At 43.0% G+C, this 22,431-nt stretch overlaps 1 protein-coding gene across 3 annotated transcripts in view; it reads right to left on the bottom strand.

Moving 5' to 3' along the window:
• ANO4 (anoctamin 4) overlaps window positions 1–22,431 on the bottom strand; it is a 561,131-nt gene that overhangs the window by 521,360 nt on the left and 17,340 nt on the right. For all 3 annotated transcript variants that reach the window (XM_008256958.4, XM_070052753.1, XM_008256960.4), the window contains exon 3: window positions 10,475–10,726. In XM_008256958.4, coding sequence (XP_008255180.1) covers window positions 10,475–10,726 — 252 coding nt within the window. The remainder of the gene's footprint in view (window positions 1–10,474; window positions 10,727–22,431) is intronic.

Here is a 22,431-nt window from a genome sequence, read left to right as displayed (position 1 = left end):
CAAACTGTTCTGTCATTCAGTGACATCTATCCAGGCAGCAAGCCAAGAAGCCACAAATGGCCTTCCAAAGATTATGTAAATGCCATGACAAGTGGTTTTACTTGTTACAACTTCCTAATTTAACTATGTTAACCCTCATATCCACATCCTAAATGAACCAAACCAGGAAATTTATTACATTACATATGATTAAAGTTGAAATACTCCTTCAGGGCCATTTTGACAAAAGGAATTTAAAAGCACAGAGAGAAGCAGAAAGACTCCATTCCACTCAAAATAACCATAATGCATGCATGGAAACACCACATGGTACCCCATCAATATGTACAACTGTTTTCAATTAAAATTAAAAAATTGTTAAAACCATATAAAATGTTTAATTAAAACCAGAGATGGCAGAGAAAGAGGAAAACGAAACCATAAGTATAATGAATAGAAAATGGTTATAAACATGATAGATATTACTCCAACTATATTATTAAACACTTTAAATATGAATAGTGTCAATGACATCAACTCAAAGACGTTCAGGGTAGCTAAAACTTAAGATCCAACTCTATGTTGTATACAAGAAACCTGATTTAAACATAATGGTTTAGAGACTGTTTCTATATAATATTGTTCTGTTTTCTGTTTTTGTAGAGGGTAGCTCGTCTTCCATTCCTCTGTACCACAGACTGAGTCAGGTTCACAGTCAAGTGGAAAGGCTTTAGACTGGCTGGGTCTACGGTGCAGGTCAAAGATTGTCTCTGCATTTCTGAAAGGCAGCACATAAGCCTCCCAGTGAGATCAGATTACTCTGCATCTCATCTCCTGTCTCCTCAGCAGCTCAGGTTGCAAGGTCAGTGTGGCATCCTACCTCTGAAATTTAAAACCCCTCTGTTTCCTTTAGCATCAATTCTGGAAGTATCTGGTCACAATTTGTTGAAAGACATTGAATTCATGCTATTGAATGGACACCTTTTCTAACGTACCCTACACCTCAGGCAAATGTATCACATCACCACACATCAAGTTTTCAGAGTCTGCACATACAGAAGTTAGTGACCCCAGAGAGGTCACCACAAAAGGGGAGTGAATATCATCTACCTCACTGCTTAGGTACATGAGAAAAAAGCCAGACTCTACAGAAATGAGTACTGATCTGGGACACAGAACAGTAATTCCACATCTCCCTCCCTTTTCACAAATCGAGAATATATTTATAAAGTCCATGAGAAATGTCTGGAATTCACTAATGTTCTCTTTCTAAAACCCAACTCTACCAGGAGACCATTAAAGGGAAAGCATTGAGATAGAAGAGACTGGAGAAAGGGGGCCCTAGGTAAAATGGATGTTTCCACTGTTCCTGCATATGGGGATGCACGGAGATCACCACTGTCTTGATCCCAGATGGATGTGATTTAGGGCATAACTTCAGAGAAAAGTAAACTGGGGCTAATGCACATGGAGGGCAAGCCTCAGGGTGTAAGGGTGGAATCTCCCTCTTGAGCAAGAAATCCTCTCCATGCTTTTGATTAGGTCATAGTTTGCAAAGGGCCCATTTTGAAACAGTAAAATTTACAATTCATGAACTCAGTCTTAATGGTTATATTACCAGATTACTCCTACCAAACACAGCCTCATAAAAACAGGCCCAGACTTAATTGGTGCTAGATCAGTAGTTCTCAATCAGGAGTGATTTTGCCCCCCAGGGGCGTCTGGCACTGTCCAGTCATTTTTGGTTGTTATAACCAGCACCTACTGGATACAGGGCAAGGATGCTGTTAAATATCCTACAATGAACAGGAGAACTTCACAGCTAAGAATTACTCAGCCCAAAATATCAACAGTGACAAGGTTGAAAAAATGGTGTAACTGAGCAAGAAAAAGGCCTGGGTTCAGTTGCAAGACACAGGAAGGCTAAGGCGTGTGGTGAAGGCTGAAATAGGAAGAGAAGCTCAAAGGAAGAGTCGAGAATTGACAGTTACCCCGAGACGATGCGTTAGGGACCACATCCTGTGCTTGGCAGGGCAATCAGCAGTTTTGCTGGTCTCAACCTACCAAATGCTTACCAACCTCCTGCCCAGATATTCAATTATCATAACCAAAAACATCTCCAGAAAGAGTCAAATACCCACAGTGAAAATAATCTCTGGTTGAAAACTTTTTTTTATTTTTTGACAGGCAGAGTGGACAGTGAGAGAGAGAGACAGAAAGGTCTTCCTTTGCCGTTGGTTCACCCTCCAATGGCCGCCGCGGCCAGCGCGCTGCAGCCGGCACACCGTGCTGATCCAATGGCAGGAGCCAGGTGCTTCTCCTAGTCTCCCACGGGGTGCAGGGCCCAAGCACTTGGGCCATCCTCCACTGCACTCTCGGGCTACAGCAGAGAGCTGGCCTGGAAGAGGGGCAACCGGGACAGAATCCGGCGCCCTGACCGGGACTAGAACCCGGTGTGCCGGCGCTGCAAGGCGGAGGATTAGCCTAGTGAACCGCAGCGCCGGCCTGGTTGAAAACTCTTTAGAATTATATATGTGCATTTGTGTGTATATTATTCATACACACACACACACCCCAAGTCTCTTTTCATTTCTTACATCTTAGTTTTTTCTTCTAGGTTGTAAAATTTGAAAATAGCCTTTTTAGACTTTGTTTCAGGAGCTGGGCCTAGGATACACCTTCCCAGTCCTTTGACATAATTTTTATGCTGACCTCCATTTCCAGTGATCATTTAGCTGGATTTGACTTTCATGTCCTTCATCACTTTGAAGATATCAACTGCCATCTACTATCATTTCTATCAGAAAATTTATATTCAGCTTGTTTCTCATTCACAGGTAATCTATCTTTTCCCCTAAGGTTTTTCTCTTCATTTTTTGGCTTTTTGGGTTTTGTTTTGCTAACTTACAATACTGTTACTAGATGGACTTATTTCTATTTATGCTGTTTGGCAGTCATTGTGATTCTTGAATCTAAGGAAATCTGTCTCTTTCTCTCCTCCTTCTTACGGCTTCTTAATCCATAAGAGGATTCCTATTAAATGTAGGAATTTCTCATTCTGTCTTCTGTATTTCAACCTCCTCCTTCTTGCTTTTCTGTCACCCATTTATCTATATCGCATTTGAGATCATTCCTATCTACCTTCTAGGCTTAAATTTCTCTTCAGTTGGGTCTATTTTGCAGTTTAAGTATTCATGAAAAACATACTTCCTATATGCCAGGTTCTTCACTGACCCAGTAAACACATGATTAAGACATTGAATCCTAACTTAAGAACTTTACATATTGTATGGTAGCCAGACATATGAAAAGAAAATTATATTGCAGTGTGATAAGAGTAGAACTCAAAATGCTTATGGAATTGCCAATGGAAATAGAAAGAATAACTAAATATTCTGAGGCAAAAAAGGGTGAGGGGGCTGGTTTTCATAGAGGTGGTCACCTCTTAGTTGTATTTGAAGACTAGGAACTTTCCAGGAAGGCCACCCAAGTAGATGGCACAGCATGTGTCAAGTCAGGAATCTTTAGGGGACAGTAAGGAAGTAAGTGTAACTCCTGTGGGGATGCATCTGTAGAGAACAGCGAGAAATGCTGCAAAGTCCCCTAAAACTGGTTAGGAAGGCCCTCGGGCACCAGGCATAAAAGGCCAGACTTCATTCTATTGGCAATGGGGAAACTACAGAGATTTTCCAACTGGAATGGAGGGAGAGAGAAGGAATGGAGAAGCAAAGTGAGGAGAGAGAGACGGAGGAGAGAGGGACAAAGGGTGAGGGACAGATTTGGAGCTCCTGGAGACAGAGGTGATGACTTACTTGATTTTATATCTTAAGGACTTAGCACAGTATCTGGCACAGAGTGGGAATTTAGAGTGGATCTATAGAGCAGATGGATGAATGGAAGGATGGATGAACAGGTAGGTATATGGATGAAGGAAGCCAGACACTGGAGACTATTGTTCCAACTTAACCCTCTACAACGTATTTACTTACGAAAACATCTTTCAGGGCCAGTGTTTGGCCGAGTGTTTAAGATGCCTGAATCCTGTATCACAGTGCCTGGGTTTGACTCCCAGTTCCAGCTCCCAATTCCAGCTTTCCACCAGTGCAGATACTGGGAAGCAGCAGGAGATGGGTCAATTAGTTAGGTCTCTGTCACCCATATAGGAGAACTGGATTGAGTTTGCAGCTCCTGACCCTGGTCCCAGGCCAAGCCCTACTTGTGGGTATATGGTGATTGATCCGGTGGATAGGAGCTCACTCACTCGCTCCCTATTTCTCTTTTCTTCCCTTCCTCTCTCCTCCTCCTCCTCATCCCCTACCTCTGCCTTTCTCCACTTCTCTCTCTCAAAAAAATATTTTAAGATTTACTTCAAAGGCAGAGTGACAGAGAGAGAGGGAAGAGAGTATGTTCTATCTGCTGGTTCACCCCTCAAATGCCCACAACAATCAGGGCCAGGCCAAAGCCAGGAGTTAGGAACTCTATCGTGGTCTCCTGCATGGGTGGAAGGGACCCAAGTAACTGTGCCACCATCTGCTACCTCCCAGCTGCTTTAACAGAAGTAGAGCCAAGACTCAATCCCAGGCATTCTAATATGTGACATGGGCAACCTAAGTGACAGCTTATCCTACCATACCACAATGCTAACTATGGGGAAAAAATTTTTAGTTTTCCCATGCTTTTTTTTTTAAACTTTTATTTAGTAAATATAAATTTCCAAAGTACAGTTTATGGATTACAATGGCTTTTTCCCCCAATAACTTCGCTCCCACCCGCACCCCTCCCATCTCCCACTCCCTCTCCCATTCCATTCACGTCAAGATTCATTTTCAATTCTCTTTATATACAGAAGATTAATTTAGCATATATTAAGTAAAGATTTCAACAGTTTGCACCCACACAGAAAATAAAGTGTAAAATACTGTTTCAGTACTAGTTATAACATTAATTCACACTGAAGAACACATTAAGGACAGAGATCCTACATGAGGAGTAAGTGCACAGTGACTCCTGTTGTTGACTTGACAATTTGACACTCTTGTTTATGGCGCCAGTAATCACCCTAGGCTCTTGTCATGAGTTGCCAAGGCTATGGAAGCCTTTTGAGTTCGCCGACTTTGATCTTATTTCAACAAGGTCATAGTCAAAGTGGAGGGTCACTCCTCCCTTCAGAGAAAGGTACCTCCTTCTTTGATGGCCCGTTCTTTCTACTGGGATCTCACTTGCAGAGATCTTTCATTTAGGTTTTTTTTTTTTTTTTTTTTTTTTTTTTTTTTTTTTTTTTTTTTGCCAGAGTGTCTTGGCTTTCCATGCCTAAAACACTCTCATGGGCTCTTCAGCCAGATCCAAATGCCTTACGGGCTGATTCTGAGGCCAGAGTGCTGTTTAGGACATCTGCCATTCTATGAGTCTGCTGTGTATCCCACTTCCCATGTTGGATCGTTCTCTCACTTTTTATTCTATCAGTATTAGCAGACACTGGTCTTGTTTGTGTGATCCCTTTGACTCTTAGACCTATCAGTATGATCAATTGTGAACTGAAATTGATCACTTGGACTAGTGAGATGGCATTGGTACATGCCACCTTGATGGGACTGAATTTGAATCCCCTGGCACATTTTTTTTTAACTTTTATTTAATGAATATACGTTTCCAAAGTACGAATAATGGATTACTATGGCTTCCCCCCCATACCGTCCCTCCCACCCACAACCCTCCCCTTTCCTACTCCCTCTCCCCTTCCATTCACATCAAGATTCATTTTCGATTATCTTAATATACAGAAGATCAGCTTAGTATACATTAAGTAAGGATTTCAACAGTTTGCTCCCACACAGAAACATAAAGTGAAAAATAATAGATGATTTTTTTTTAATGATGATGAAATCAGATCAGACCTATTGTCATGTTTAATCCCAGTGAGAGTCAAGTTGGGAGTTGATAGTTTCTTTTCTTTTCTTTTCTTTTTTTTTTTTTTTACAGAGGATCAGTTTAGTATGCATTAAGTAAAGATTTCAACAGTTTGCACCCCCATAGAAACACAAAGTGAAATATATTATTTGAGTACTCGTTATAGCATTAAATCTCAATGCACAGCACATTAAGGACAGAGATCCTACATGAGGAGTAAGTGCACAGTGACTCCTGTTGTTGACTTTACCAATTGACACTCCTGTCTATGGCATCAGTAATCTCCCTATGCTCCAGTCATGAGTTTCCAAGGCTATGGAAGCCCTCTGAGTTCTCCGATTCTTATCTTGTTTAGACAAGGTCATAGTCAAAGTGGAGGTTCTCTCCTCCCTTCAGAGAAAGGTACCTCCTTCTTTGAAGACCTGTTCTTTCCACTGAGATCTCACTCACAGAGATCTTTTGCCAGAGTGTCTTGGCTTTCCATGCCTGAAATACTCTCATGGGCTTTTCAGCCAGATCCGAATGCCTTTAGGGCTGATTCTGAGGCCAGAGTGCTATTTAGGACATCTGCCATTCTATGAGTCTGCTGAGTATCTCACTTCCCATGTTGGATCACTCTCCCCTTTATTTATTCTATCGGTTAGTGTTAGCAGGTACTAGACTTGCTTATGTGCTCCCTTTGACTCTTAGTCCTTTCATTATGATCAATTGTGAACTGAAATTGATCACTTGGACTAGTGAGATGGCATTGGTACATGCCACCTTGATGGGATTAAATTGGAGTCCCCTGGCACATTTCTAACTCTACCATTTAGGGCAAGTCTGATTGAGCATGTGGCAAACTGTACATCTCCTCCCTCTCTTATTCCCACTCTTATATTTAACAGAGATCACTTTTCAGTTAAATTTAAACACCTAAGAATAATTGTGTGTTAATTACAGAGTTCAACCAATAGTATTAAGTAGAACAAAAAAATACTAAAAGGGATAAAGTATTAAATTGTACATCAACAGTCAGGACAAGGGCTGATCAAGTCACCGTTTCTCATAGTGTCCATTTCACTTCAACAGGTTTCCTTTTAGGTTCACAGTTCTCACTGATCAGTGAGAACATATGATATTTGTCCCTTTGGGACTGGCTTATTTCACTCAGCATGTTTTCCAGATTCCTCCATTTTGCTGCAAATGACCGGATTTCATTGTTTTTGACTGCTGTTTAGTATTCTATAGAGTACATGTCCCATAATTTCTTTATCCAGTCTATTGTTGATAGGCATTTGGGTTGATTCCAGATCTTAGCTATTGTGAATTGAGCTGCAATAAGCATTAAGGTGCAGACAGCTTTTTTGTTTGCCAATTTAATTTCCTTTGGGTAGATTCCAAGGAGTGGGATGGCTGGGTTGTATGGTAGGGTTATATTCAGGTTTCTGGGAAAAAAATCTTAGGTATTCCCTATCATGAGCAAGTGGTGCTATATCAGAACCACTACAGAGTGTCACAGATTGCGTGCTGCAAAAGGTGGTAAGCAGGGTCTAGGGGCTGTATCAAGTTGGATATGAAAACCTTCTGCACTAGTTAGTGACACATGAAGGGCAAGGATGACAGGATGGTGGCAAGAGCAAAAACAAATGAGTTTAAAAGACTAGTCATTTAGTGTTTTCAGATTCTAGAACTGTAAAGTGGTAGGGTTTATGAAAATAGGAAAATTACTTTTAATATGTTTGGCAAGTTCTTAAACATGAGAATTTCATAACTTGATAATTGTATAGCTACATTGTACCTAAAACACATCAGCTCCTCCACATGACTCCCGAAATTTATGCAAAGAGCTTAGAATTGTGATAGGATGTCTAGCAAAGTCTAGAATTTGTATAACATGCTTGTACAGCTGAACTGACATATTTCACTCCAGTTTTCTAATTAGCAGAAGCAATCAATTTTTTTTTGTTTTTATAAAATAGAAAAAAGGGGGAGCAAGTTTTTGTCATAGCAGTTAAGACATTGGAATGTCAGAGTTCAAGTCTCAGTTCTGCTCCTGATTCTAGATTCCTGCTAATGCAGACCCTGGGAAGCAGCCATTTTGGCTTAAGTAGTTGGGCGACTGCCTCCCACATAGGAAACCTGGATTAAGTTCCTGGCTCCTGGCTTTGGCTGGTCTGATTCCAGTTATTGCAAGCATTTGGGGAATGGGTAATTTTTGTTTTCACTCTCTGTCTCTGCCTTTCAAATAATTAAGAAGGAAGAAAATTGGAAGTTTTTGTAGTAAACATATTAAAATCAATAGATTTCTCTAAGAAATCAAACATATGCAATAATTTCCTCATATTTAGTAACTAAAATTTGGGGCCAGCACTGTGGTGAAGTAGGCTAAGCCTCTGCCTGCAGCCCTGTCATCCCATATGGACACTGATTCCTATCCCAGCTACTCTGCTTCCTCCCTGGCTCCTTGCTAATGGCTTGGGAAAGCAGTGGAAGATGGCCCAATTGCTTGGGTCCTTGCACCTGTGTGGGAGTCCCAGAAGAAGCTCCTGACTCAATAGACCCAGCTCCGGCCATTGCAGCCATTTGGGGAGTGAACCAGCGGATTGAAGATCTTTCTCTGCTTCTCCCTCTATAACTCTACCTCCCAAATAAACAAACACTTTAAAAAAAAAAAAAAAACCTGAAAATTTACAGAAGCCACCCCAGCAGCCACAATTTTCTATCATGGATGATGGTACATGTTTGTGCAATATGACTTTACATGTTCAGGTCTACTCTGTCAAGATACAAATAGTAATGATAATGTGATAATGACTTTAAAAAGCTGCTTGAAAAATTCAGGATTTTATTTCATGGAAAGTGCCCAGAAATAGAGAATCATAGGCTTTTAATTTTTGAAAGCCTACAAGTTAAAAATAAACTTCCTCCTAAAATTGAATTGCTTTTGAGTGTAATACTCTATGGAGGAAAAAACCAACTCAAAGGGAAACATGACAAAATGTTAATCTAGTAACTGTCATTTCATACTCGTTTTGCAAACAAAAAAGAAAACAAAAAAATAAAACATTTCAGCTACTTTGGCCAAAGAAGTCACTTTATTTCCTGACTTCAGATTTTATTAAACTAAAGCAAACAGATAATTTTCCTTCATAATGAAAATCAAAACCCAGGATATTTCAAACTTACTATGAAAACTTTTCAAATCCTACATCATGATTTTTCTGCTGTCAAATTGACCTTCAATCAGGACAATAAGAAAGACATTTAGTTTTGTCATGTACAAAGCTCATGTATGCAAATGTTGCCCAATGCTCTTCAATCTCTCTCATTCTGATGTAGGCATTTAACTAAAGATATCATGCATGCAGAGGTTTGCCAAGGTTTGTACAGAAAACTCAGGAATCAAAATCCCAGGAGGGGAAAGCTGAAACATGCATATTAAAGCTCACCCTGTCCCATGGATGAAGCATCCCCTGGGGTAGGGCCCAGGAATGTGCGCTTTTAACCAGTTCAATGGGGACGCAGTTTAGTGAAGTCCACAAGCTACAACTTTCATTTTTGATAATCTGGAACTCCTGCAATTTCAATGTCTTATCTCTAGGTGGCAGCATCTGTGTGAGTTGTTGAGTGTCAGAGAATCACAACAGTCAAAGACTTATTTCTAGAATAGGAATTACACATCGGAGTTGGCTGACTAAACCATTATCTTTAAGTGCCTCATCTATAGAAGAAACATGGGACAGGATAGATTTTGTATAACTTAAGCCTCCAGCTCAGACTTTAGAAATAAGAACAGTTCAAGGGCCATCCTAGCACAGGTAGAGCTTGACTTCAAGAGTGATGTGATAAATTTTTGGGCAAGATGTTATAGGTATTCTTCTTGCCTTGATTACTTAAGTCACGACTTTAGCAGTCAAAAACATTTTTAATGAGGAGTCAGATATTAGATATCTTCAGCTTTGCAGATCAAAGTCTCTGGCACAATTACTCAACTCTACCATTATCATGCAAAAACAGATGAACAGCCCATAAATGCAGGAGTCTAGCTATATCCAAATAAAACTTCAAATATGAAGACTGAAATTGCAATTTATAGATTTCCCTGTATCTCAAGTACATTGTTCATTTAATTATTTCCAACTGATAGAAATGTGAACACTACATAGTTCTTGGATTGTGCAGAAACAGGCAACTGATCAGATCTGTCCCAGAGATGGTGGCTTATAGAGCAACATAAATTGGTATTAACTGAGCTATTCAAAAATAACTTTCTTGACTACAAGAAGCTTAATCCAAGTTGATAACTTGTAATTAAATGGAGCATTAAAGAAATTAAACCAACATGACAGATTTGAAATTCCAATTCAGAATTGATGACTTCCAGATGGCACTTTACTAACTAATCGTTACTTAGGGCAACGATTTCTAAGCACATCCAACCTTCCTCCTAACAGCTAAGCTGTTAAAGGCTACTAAGTATCCAAGTATGGTTGGAGCCCATAGCATTGCATAAGAAAACAGCTGCAACACACTAAGCAGGCAAATGCGCAAAGGAAACTTAAGTACACCAAGTCCAGAACCTCCAACAGGAAGACAACACTGTTACCTGTGGTGTCTTGACTCAGGGTTTCCTGGCTACTGCTGCTGTAAGAAGGCACTGGAGTGATGGACAGTGAGGCTGGGCAAGACAAGGGTGTGGCCAGGTCAGCCTTGCGGGTGAAGGACTGGTGGTACACAGGAATGCCTGCATCTTTGGAGACGAAGAGAGGCAGATCTGATGGGAGGGTAGGTCTGCCTTGTGCGTATGGATTTTTCCAGTGAGTGAGTCCAATTGCAACAGGCCCAGCAACATCATAACCTGGTGAGACAAACACATCAGGTCAGCAGCAGCAATCAAGCTTTGGTTTTGCATTTCCTTAAAAGCCAATTGAGAGTCAATTAAAACGCCATTTGAGATAAGGCAGGTATCATCACGCTTGATGGACCTCCTTCACATGATCAACAGACATTAAGCACATGCTATGTGCTAGGTGCCCAGTGTGTGCCCTCATAGAGCTCAGAGACTACTAAAAAGAGAAAAGACCTGCATTCATAATAGAAAACAATTGAAAGCCTACTAGATGCCAGATACTTTGCATGATTTATTTCTCAAGCTCTCAGCAGTGTTACAAGGGGACTCTTACTACTTGGGTTTTTACACATGAAGAAGTTGCATTTCAACTGGCCTTAGGTCAAGCAGCCACCAAGTACCAAAGGCAGAATTTAAGCCCAGATCCATCTGGCTCTAGAATCTGTGTTCTTTCCCCAAAACTGCAACTAATTACAATACAAAGCAAGACGAAACAATTTAAAAGTGGGACAGAAAGTGACCTTCTAGACTGAGGGACTGAATAATGGAGAATATGGCATGAACTTGACCTCAGAGACAAAGTTTGCAGCCCAGAGTGTCCAGAGGTCAGAGAAACGAATCTGTTCTGCAGATATTTGTGTGTTTGGGGAGGGTTTGTCCACATTAAAAAAAAAAAAAAAAAGAAAAGATGACACAAAATTCGAATCCATAATAAAAATCTAAACTGTTGTCACAAAAATGTAGCTTCCTATCATCTCTTAAAAAATGTCTCCTGAGGCCGGCGCAGTGACGTAGTAGCTTAATCCTCTGCCTGTGGCGCCGGCATCCCATATGTGTGCTGATTCTAGTCCCAGCTGTTCCTCTTCCCGTCCAGCTCTATGCTATGGCCTGAAAAAGCAATAGGAGATGGCCCAAGTCCTTGGGCCTCTGCAACCAAGTAGGAGACCCAGAAGAAGCTCCTGGCTTCAGATTGGTGCAGCTCCAGCCGTTGAGGCCATTTGGGGAATGAACCAGCGGACGGAAGACCTCTCTCTGTCTGTCCCCCTCACTGTCTGTAACTCTACCTCTCAAATAAATAAAATCTTAAAAAAAAAAGTCTCCATCTTCTCCTGAGATGAAGTCACTCTGTACCACACTCCCACATGGCAGCCATCCGCTAGAGCAGTGATCACACCACCCCCTCAAACTGTGGTAGGGAATTCCAATCTGCCACACCTCCCAGCATTCTCTAGTGCCTTACCCCTAGCTTGCTTTACTCATCTGCCTGGTTCAAACAGGCCTTTGATTTGCAACCTAGATCCATAATATAGGAATATAAGTTCAGTCAGAAAATAAGAGTGGAAAAAGAGGTTGATACAGGAAAGCTAAAGGTCTTGGGGTGGCACTGTAGCACAGCAGGTTAAGCCACTGCCTGCAATGCCAGCATACTATACGGGTGCTGCTTCAAGTCCCAGATACTCCATTTTTAATCCAACTCCCTGCTAAATGCACCCAGGAAAGTGATGGCTGATGGCCCACATGCTTGGGTCTCTGCACCCATGTGGGAGACCAGAATGGAGTTCCAGGCTCTGGGCTTCAGTCTGGCCCAACCCTGGCCATTGCAGCCATTTGGAGAGTAAACCAACAGATGGAAGATTTCTGTCTCTCCTCCCCTCAACTCTGCCATTCAAATAAAGGGGGGGAAAAAGGAGGCGGGGGAGAGATGGATCCACAGGTAACAAAGCAACCTACAATGCTGGTATCCCATATGGGCACCGGTTCATGTCCTTGACGCTTCGCTTCTGATCCTGCTTTCTGCTAATGGCCTAGAAAAAGCAAAGGAAGATGGCCCAAATGTTGGGGCCCCTGCACCCATGTGGGAGACCTGGAAACAGCTCCTGGCTAGTGGCTTCAGCCTGGCCCATGGCCTGGCTGTTGCAGCCATTTGGGGAGTGAACCAGAATATGGAAGATTGATCTAATTCTACCTTTCAAATAAATATTTTTAACAGATAGTCAAAAGTCTGAAATACCAAAGTAAAAAGGCCATATTTTATTTGGCAAAGCAATATCCATTAAAGTTTTTGAAATAGGGATTAACATAATCTTGTCGATGGCAGCAAAAACAGCCAGAAGCTACCACTTCCTCCTTTGACCACTTTTGGGAAGCCCTCCCCCTTGGTTCCCAAGCCGTTTTACCCCTGGTGAAGTGATACCCAGCAAAGATGTTGGTGAGCAGTGCCTGAAGTGTTGGGGGAAAAGTCCAGAATGGGGGTAGGGGGTGGGGAGGGGTGGGCACGGCAAAATGCAGAAACCCAAAAGGGGAAAGACAAGGGCACGCCTGTGGGATTCCGACGGCTGAGCAACAGCGTCTGGGGCAGCCTCAAATGCATGCTGCAGCCTCCTTGGACACACATGCGTAACAGTCCACCCAGCCCATGATTACAGCCGACTTTTACTCCTTTCTGTGTATCTCCTCCACGAACTGCACCTCCCTCATCTTACAGGGTGCCTTAGTCATCTCGGAAAATCCCTCCCTGCTCCTCTCTTTGGCTCTTTGCCACCCACCAATACCTAGCAAGAGGCCATGCTCCAAGTTGAGGCTCGACACACACTCTCCCCCCTCCCTTACTGAATTCTTCCTCGATGCCAGCAGCACGGGGACTGTGCCAAAGGCTGTTGGGTAAAAGCCAGGTGAGAGTCATTACGGAACCAAATTAAAGTGCTGACATTAAGGAAGGGAGAGAGAGAGATGCTGACATGGAAGAAAGGAGCTTTCGCCACCAGGTAGCTTTGTCCCTCACTGGCAAGATGTCAGAGAAGACACAGGACAGAGATTGGTAGATTCCTCCCTGTAAGTGGGGCTTTGCCACGGGCTGAGGAAGGTCGAGTTCGACAGCAGGCACTTGAGCTTTAGCGGAAATATTCTTATGGAATTATCTGGCAGGAAGCAGGAAAAGAAATGGAAATGAGGGTTTGGAGAAATGACCAGGGTCATAAATCCAGAAGTCACCCACCGGAAGTCACGGCTGAAGCCTAGAAACAAAAAATCGACTTCCCTATCACAGAATAAATTCACCAGAAATTCCACCTACTACTTAATGGCGCTATAAGGGATCTAAACCTCACTTTAACTGACAGGCAGGTACTAGGATTCTCACTGATGGATGAGCAAACTGAGGCTTGAGGACATCAGAACTTCCCCACGGTTTGATAGCTGCCCAGAAATAACAGTCAAGACTCGAGCCCAGGCTCCCTGAAGACCACACAGGTGCTCTGGGCCACCGAGCCGTAATTCTCCCTAAGAAAATGCACAGCAAAAGGGACTCTGGGAGCTGGAAAAAATGGGGCCTGTTCCCTGAAAAACCACTTTTATATTATTTACTACTGAACCATTTTTTTTCCATGGAGGAATTTTGGTCTACCACAATCCCTGAAGACAGAAAATTCTGAGAACAAGCAATAGGATCACTTCAACTCTTTTGGTTGGTTACCTTCCTAACAAGTAACGCCGTGGAATGCAGGGAGTGTGAGTGGATCTTTCCTGAGTGAGGGATACAAAACTTCTGTAAACAATCAATGAGAACATAAACTCCCAAAGTTCAGAACTGTGATGGAGCCAGGAACACTGCAGAAGACCAAACTGAGTGACACTGGCGCCAGGACTGAACTTGACTGTTTCTTGAACTAAAGCACTGATGAAAATTTGTAATCAGCACTCTCGAGTCTCCCATAGCTCGCAAGATAGTATCGAGCCATAGAAATGAAATTCCATCATGTTCTTACTAAGAATGTGAGAACTGCTTTCTATTACACCAGAGATCCTTCTACAAGAAGGATAACACCAGGAGTATGTCTCCCCATCTATTTGTTGCTTCATTTAGAAACTCACTCAAATCCTTTTTTCATATTTCCAAGCTCCTCTGGAAACATTACACAGAATAGAGAGCATTGTGAAAGAACTATGTTTAAATACCTCTAAGGATTAAGTGTCCATCGATGGACAAATGAATGAATTGTGATATACACACAGTGAAGTATTACTCAGCCTTAGAAAAGGAGATCCTGACATTTGTATTAACATGGCTAAACCTAGAATGCACCAAGTTAAATAAGCCAGACACAGTTAGAAAAATACATTATCTCTATACACACACACACACACACACACAATCTTTTTAAAAAGTCAAATACAGGGGTTGGCATTGTGGTGCACCAGGTTAAGCCTCCACCTGTGATGCCAACATCCCATACGGATACCAATAGGGATCCCAGCTGCTCCACTTCCAATCCAGTTCCCTGCTAATGCACCCAGGAAAGTAGAAGATGGCCCAAATCTTTTGGCCCCTGTACCCATGTGGGAGACTTGGATAGAGTTCCAGGCTCCTGGCTTTGGCCTGGCCCAGCCCTGGCCATTGCAGCCTTTTGGGGAGCGAACCAAAGGATCAAAGATCTGTCTCTCTCCCTCCTCATCTGTCCCTCTCTCTAACTCTGCCTTTCAAATAAATAAATCTTTTCAATCAGAGATACAGAAGCAGAATGGCAGTTAACAGGGTTGGGAAGTAGGGATGGGGCAGAAGAGAAGGATGGGGAGATGTTGGTCAAAGGGTACTAAGTTTCGGTAATGTGAGAGGAATAAATCTAGAGATCTAGTACAGCATGAGGACTACAGTTAGTAGCATTGTGTTCCATATCAGACATTTGCAGAGAGAACAGATTGTATGTGTTTTCACCACACACATACAAAAGCACACACATACAGCAACTCAGATGACGGATATGCCCCACTCCTGCACTGTAGTAATCATTTCACTATGTCTATCAAAAGATGTTGGGGCCAGCACTGTGGCATAGCAGGTAAAGCCACCACCTGCAGTGCCAGCATCCCATATGGGCACCAGCTTGAGTCCCAGCTGCTCCACTTCCAATCCAGCTCCCTGCTAACGTGTCTGGGAAAGCAGAAGATGGCCCGAGTGCTTGGGCCCCTGTCCCCACGTGGGAGACCCGGAAGAAGTGCCTGGCTCCAGATCAGCATGGCTCCAGCCATTGTGGCCATGTTGGGAGTGAACCAGCAGATGGAAGGCCTGTCTCTCTGCTTCTGACTCTGCCTCTCCATAATCCTGCCTTTCATATTAATAAATGTAAGAAAATGTTGTATGCCTTAAATATATGCAATTAAATACATAAATAAAATTTAAAGCATTTAACTCATCCTAAGCACTTAGTAAGTATATATTGTTTTCCCCCTGAAAATAAAAATTTTAAAATAGCCTCTGGAAACTCTGGACTCTTCATGACTTCAAGTTTTACCATTTATCTTATAAAACCATAGTGAATTTATAGCATATACATATTCTTGAAAAAATATCAGTCCCATAACTAGCAAGCCTTTCTATTAGTTTAGGAAATTACCACATCATTTACTCTAGAAATTGAGTTCATCAGCGAGTATTTTAATCCATGTTGATACAAATGAGCTATGATAAGACCTGTATAATTATGATAGAATATAAATGAAGCATTCTAAAAGTAACAATGAGGTCAAAATATTTTGAAGGAACAAACATGCAGAGGAACATCTGGCATCCAAGAGGCAAGCAACAGGAATGTCACACTGGTAGCCTTCAGATCTTCCTCACCTACCATCTTGTCCCTTGGGGAGAGGGAATGGAAACAGGGATCTTAGTTCTAAGTCAACATCTTTAACAACAGAACCCAAAATCAAGAGAGAGATGGAAATAACACCAGGAATTCTAGACTTTGCTGGAGAAAAACTAATGACCCATAGGACTCTTAAATCTCTCAAACACAGGTAAAAAGGGAGTTTCCTACCAGAAGACAGAGGTCACCCAAAGGTCTCATGGATAAACAGTATGATTCCAGCAGGCCTCATTTTTTTGTTTCTTGGATACTTTTTGGCACCTCTGATTTTTGCAGGGCATAGGTTCCTAAAGAAACTTCATTAGAGAATCCCCATCTGTACTGTTTTCTTAATGGAATGCCCTCATAAATGCACTACTTCTGTGAGAGGATTGGTCTGCAAGGGAAGCAGTGAGGTACAGGAGATGAAAAACAGAAGTTTTATGAAAGAACTCCTTTGGTGACCCAGAGAGATCTGTCCTCCCTCTAGTACTCCGAGTAATCGTCTGCTTTACCATCAACACTGCAGAGACACTGCCGCTGCCTAGCAGAATCCACCCCCTCCTTCCCCCCAACAGTCACCGTTCCGTTTGTGAATCCATTCCACCCCCATGCAGCCTGTGACTCCAAGAGGGGGACCTCATTCTCATCCCTCTCCTTCGAAAGCCTCGAGTGGGCCTGACGGGGCTAATGATGCTGCCATCTTCCTTGCCAGGGATTGGTTCAAGAATGGTCGTGGGAACCAGTCCTACCCATGACACAGAAGTCTCTTGAGGAGATGCAGAGGCAAGCTTTTCAGCCCCTCAAGTGAAGGCCTGGGGAAGGCACCAAAGCACATCATCGTGTCTGAACTTTGTTTCCGGAACCACAGCAGCCATCTGGCTGCCACCATGAAGATAAATTGGCAGAGGAAGGCAGAGGGGAGAAGGTCTTTCACAACATCATTGAGCAGCTTAATCAACCCATCCAAAGGACAGGCCTGCCTCTGGTCTTCTGTTATGTGCAATAAATCTCCCTATGGGTTGCAACCAATCTGAGTCAGGGAACTGAAGCAGTATTCAAGGACCTTGGGCACCCTACCCCCTTCTCAGAGGATGAAGCACCTGTCACACCTACCTCCCTTCCGAGGTTAATTTCCTAGGGCTGCTGTAAGGAAGTACCACAAACTGGGTGGCTTCCCACAACAGAAGTTTATTCTTAGTTCTGGAAGTCAGAGTCAAATCAGGGTGTTGGCAGGTGCGCGCTCTCTAAAGGCTCTCAAAGAGAACCTGTTCCATGCCTTTGCCTTAGGTGTTGCTGTCTTGTGGACCCATCACTCTAACATCTACTGCCATCATCATATGGATTTCTTCTTGTATGTGTGTCTCTTCTCAGAAGGATGCCATCTAGGACTGGCACCATGATACAATGGCTCAAGCCACCACCTGCGATGCCAGCCTCCCATAAGGGCACCAGTTTGAGTCCCAGCTGCTCCACTTCAAATCCAGATCCCTACTAATGCACCTAGGAAAGCAAATGAAGATGGCCCGAGTCCTTTGTCCCCTGCCACCCACACAGGAGACCTGGATGAAGTTCCAGGATCTTGGCTTCAGCCTGGCCCAACCCAGCCTAATGTAGCCATTTGGGAAGTAAGCCAGTGGATAGAAGATCTCTCCCTCTAATTCTGCCTTTCAAAGAAATATTAACAACAACAACAACAAAAAAATAGGACACCGGCCATATTGCATTAAGCCCTACCCTAGTTCCGTATGATCCATCTTAACTTGATCACATCTGCAAAGACTCCATATCCAAGGAAGTTCACATTCAAAGGTACTGGGGGTTAGGATGTCAAGATAGCTTTTGGGACACAATTCAACCTTACATCACCCTGACATGGTGGCTACAGCTGAGAGCCCAAACGTCCTTTCCTGGCTCCATGTCTGCAAGATGGCAAGTAGCAAGAATGTCATCCAATAGGAGCCAAGTTCCCCAGGTTCAAATCCCAGCTTTACTATGCATGTAACCAAAGACAACTCCTTAACCTCTCAGGAACTCAGTTTTCTAATCTGTAAAATGGGGGAAATAACACCATAGGATTTTTTGGTGGGGATTAAATACACAAACAGAAAAAGTAGAACACTTGGCAAAGAAAAAAAAAAAAGCCCCCAGAAAGTGTGTGTGGCCGGCACCGCAGCTCACTAAGCTAATCCTCCACCTCGTGGTGCCGGCACACTGGGTTCTAGTCCCGGTCAGGGTGCCGGATTCTGTCCCGGTTGCTCCTCTTCCAGGCCAGCTCTCTGCTGTGGCCCGGGAGTGCAGTGGAGGATGGCCCAAGTCCTTGGGCCCTGCACCCACATGGGAGACCAGGAGAAGCACCTGGCTCCTGGCTTCAGATCAGCGCGATGCGCTGGCTGTAGTGCGCCGGCCGTGGCGGCCATTGGGAGGGTGAACCAATGGCAAAAAGGAAGAACTTTCTCTCTCTCTCACTGTCCACTCTGCCCGTCAAAACAAACAAACAAACAAACAAAAAAACAAAAAGTGTGTGCTCCTGTATGCTCCTCACTGCCGCCCATCTACTCTCCCTGAAAAGTGTCTGAGAAGGGAAATCTTGACGCACAGCCCTTCACGCCTTATTCAGAACTTTACAACCTGGCTCTCATCCCCCCAGGCCTTCTCATCTCCCCTTCCAGGAATTCCCTGGGCTTGCAAAGAAACTTGCCTTCTTGGCTCGGTTCCTTCCTTCTGCCATTATCTCTGCCTGAATTATGCTTCCCCCAAAGACTGGTCCTGGGCCCTCTGCACACTCTGTGTTGGCTCTCACTCTGTCATCTCATCCTCTTCCAGAGACTCCACCGACCTCTCTGCAGACAACACCAACAGAACTGTCACTAGGAGTTCATGAGGGATGGTTCTGGTTCTCCTCGTGGATATGGAAATCTGCAGACACTTGAGCTCTTATACAGAATGGTGTAATATTTGCATAGGACCCTCACAATCCTCCCATTATACTTTAAGTCAACTGTTTTAATACCTAATTCAATGTAAATCTAAACAGTTGTCATACTGTATTGCTTAGGGAGTAATGGCAAGGGAAAAAGCCTGTACGTTCAGTAGAGATAAGCATCTTTGCTAACTGTTTTGATCTGTGGTTGGCTGAATCCACAGATGTGAACTTTGTATACATACAGGGATGCCTGCATATTCTTCTCCTGGCCATTTCCCTTACATTTCTAAATTCCCTCAAGGCATTCAAAGGTAAGGAGTTTTATGGGCACCTCAAACCAAACACATCTAACCTACAAACAGAATGTCCTCTTCTTGACTTGGGCATTTCTGGAAATGTCTCACTCTGACCCAATATCAGGATATACTTGCCTGTCCCATATTCACCAACAAACAGTCCTACCAGTTCTTCCACCGGCCTCCCTCCAGATTGGCCAAATCCCCCACATCCCTGGTTTATTACTGCCTCATGTAAAGACCACAATCATGGCCCCTAACTATTATGATACTGGGCTCTCCTACATGAAACGCATCCTGTTCACAATGAGAATCATCTTTCATTCAAGGATTCATCTTGTCACCACTTACTCCAAACCCTTAATGGCCTTATACTACTTGACAAATATCTCTAAGAATGAGATTTTAGTGTGCCATGTTCCAGGAAGAATGTTGTTTCTGGGTCAATCAGACTGAACAGGTACAAACCCAAATTTATATTTTCCTGGACAAAGCCAAACAGCTCCAGGACCAGGCCAACCAGGGCTGGGATTTCTGGCCTGACATCTGGTCATGGAAATCCTGGCCATTTCCTCTCCTTGGCCTTATAACTTCTGTAATCTTGCTGCTTCTCTTTGGACTGTTTTTAATGCTCTTGTTCGTTTTGTCTCTAACAGAATAAAAGCTGTCGAACTCCAAATGGTCATCAGACAAGCCTTCCAGTTAATTCCATTGGATGACCTGAGCAGCCCTCTGGACCAAGCAGGACAGTCTTTCCAAGGCCACTGTCACACACCGTAGGACAGATAGCAAGAGAAAATGCCCATTTCCTTCTCGATGCCCATATGTCAGCTTTGAAGAAGCTACAGAAGACTCAACTCCATCCATTATCCCAAAAAGAATTATGGGTAGTCCTCTTGAGGGGGGAATGCTAGGTAGAAGTCATAATGAGCTTATGTGTGTGTGACAAAGGCCTAAGGAGTTGACATCCAGGTCCAGCATCCCCATCTCAAAGTCATCCCAATAACCTTCCAGGTGCAGCCCAGTATCTGTACTCCAAACACCCTGCCCCTTCTACATCATAACCATCCTTCCTCTAAGGTGGGGCGATGCCAGCCAGGCTTCCCCCTGTCTGATAACTTCAGGGGGAAAACTCAGAATGGAATTTTTCGTATTTACATCCAAAAAGTCCTTTGTTCCAGGAGGAGGAGGAGAAGAGGGGGGAAGGGAAAGCAAGACCCATCCCCTTAAAAAACCCCCGGCCTCAACTGGACTGCACGCTCAGCCCTTTACCTCTCTGCTGAGCCACCCGCCTGGCCTGCCCAGGTGTATTCTCTCCACTAAACCATGTAACCTCACTCTCCCCCAGTCTGAGTGACTGGGCACTCTCTCTCAGGTCCTGTCTGGAGAGGTTGCCCATCTGTTCTTACGGATGTCCTACCCTAATAAACCTTGCTATGTTGCTTTCCCCTGCAAAAAAAAAAAAAAAAGATTTTAGGTTATTCAGCATTTTCCAACAAGGAGCTCCACAAAAATTTCTAAATTATCTTTATATTCCATTTAAAAGCTACTTTTTTGAACATTAACTTTCTCTAGAATCTGCATATTTTAATCACTTAATTTTTGTGCCTAGTTTTGTTTGTGTTTTTGTTGGCACCAACTGCTCTGCGAAACGAGAATAGGAGAAAAATGAATGTGTCAAGGTACATTCACACAAAACAAAGATCCAATAGTCTCACATCAGCAAGCATTAACAGATCACACAGTGAGCGGGACAAAGGAAAGGTGGTTATCTTAAGATATCTAGCAGTGAGGTTGTGCTTAACTCAGAAACTATACCTCTTCAACAGTACCACACTGTCACAGCGAATGCATTTCAACAAAATAACATACATCATGTTAGTGTAGGGAATTTGTTTTATGTTTAATTTGATTTTTATGGCTATCTGGAATATAAGCTGTCTATATTTAGTTTTATATTTGACCAGACTTAGATAACCTTATAGTAAAAATAATTTAAATCAACTTTAAATACTCATTATTTCTTCTTACAGGGATCCACATTGCTAGCGCTTGTGAAACCATGGCATAATGTTAAAAAGCGTAGGCTTTACTGTCAGAGAGACCTGGATTGAAATCCTGAGCACATTAACCAGGTGACACAAACCAAGTCATCCATAAAATGAAAGAACAACAGTGCCTTCCCAAAAAGATAAAATAAGGTATACAAGGAACCAAGAGCAGCTGGCAGAGACCAAGTACAAGACAAATGCTAGCTGTAATCAGCTTTAGTTTTCTACTTCCATCTCTCCAAGTCAGTGCCCAAGATTCTACACCGAAGAAAATTTCAGGGAGAAGTAGAAAGCAGAAAAGGATTCACCAAATAGAAAAATGAGGGTCAAGCTTCCCCTTCTAACCAAAACACATCTAGGGTTGAGTAGTAAGAGACCTGGGAGAGAGGATCAGACGGGCATGTGAAATCCACACTCTACCTGCAGCCTCTGGATGGAGAGAAAACAGGCCTCAAACTGCAAACTTCAAAGTTCTAGGGCAGACACCTGCTAGGACATGGGGATTTTATTTCTGAGAAGTCAGGGGACAGCATGGACAGGACCCTCAACTCATGGAACGCCTTGTAACACTGGTACAGGGGTCAGGTACAGGAAACACAAGAGGGCATTCAATGAGGTGGAAAGTGACCTAACGAGAAAGTCGCTCCTAATTCTGTTACTCATTCTGATCATGACAAGGACAGATCTCACTTTGGTTTTGAACACCTCTCCATCCAATTTTAGTTGCCTAGCATGCTCTTCAAACAAGAGCAGACATTGATTACAAATTTTCTATTTGCAGTTGTACTAGAAAATTTCTTTTAAAATAGATGACTATATATTA

Source organism: Oryctolagus cuniculus, chromosome 11 (assembly GCF_964237555.1).
Source record: "Oryctolagus cuniculus chromosome 11, mOryCun1.1, whole genome shotgun sequence".
NCBI classification, from domain to species: domain Eukaryota; kingdom Metazoa; phylum Chordata; class Mammalia; order Lagomorpha; family Leporidae; genus Oryctolagus; species Oryctolagus cuniculus.
Note: the sequence above shows the minus strand (reverse complement) of the source record. Positions and strands in the feature narration are given on the sequence as shown.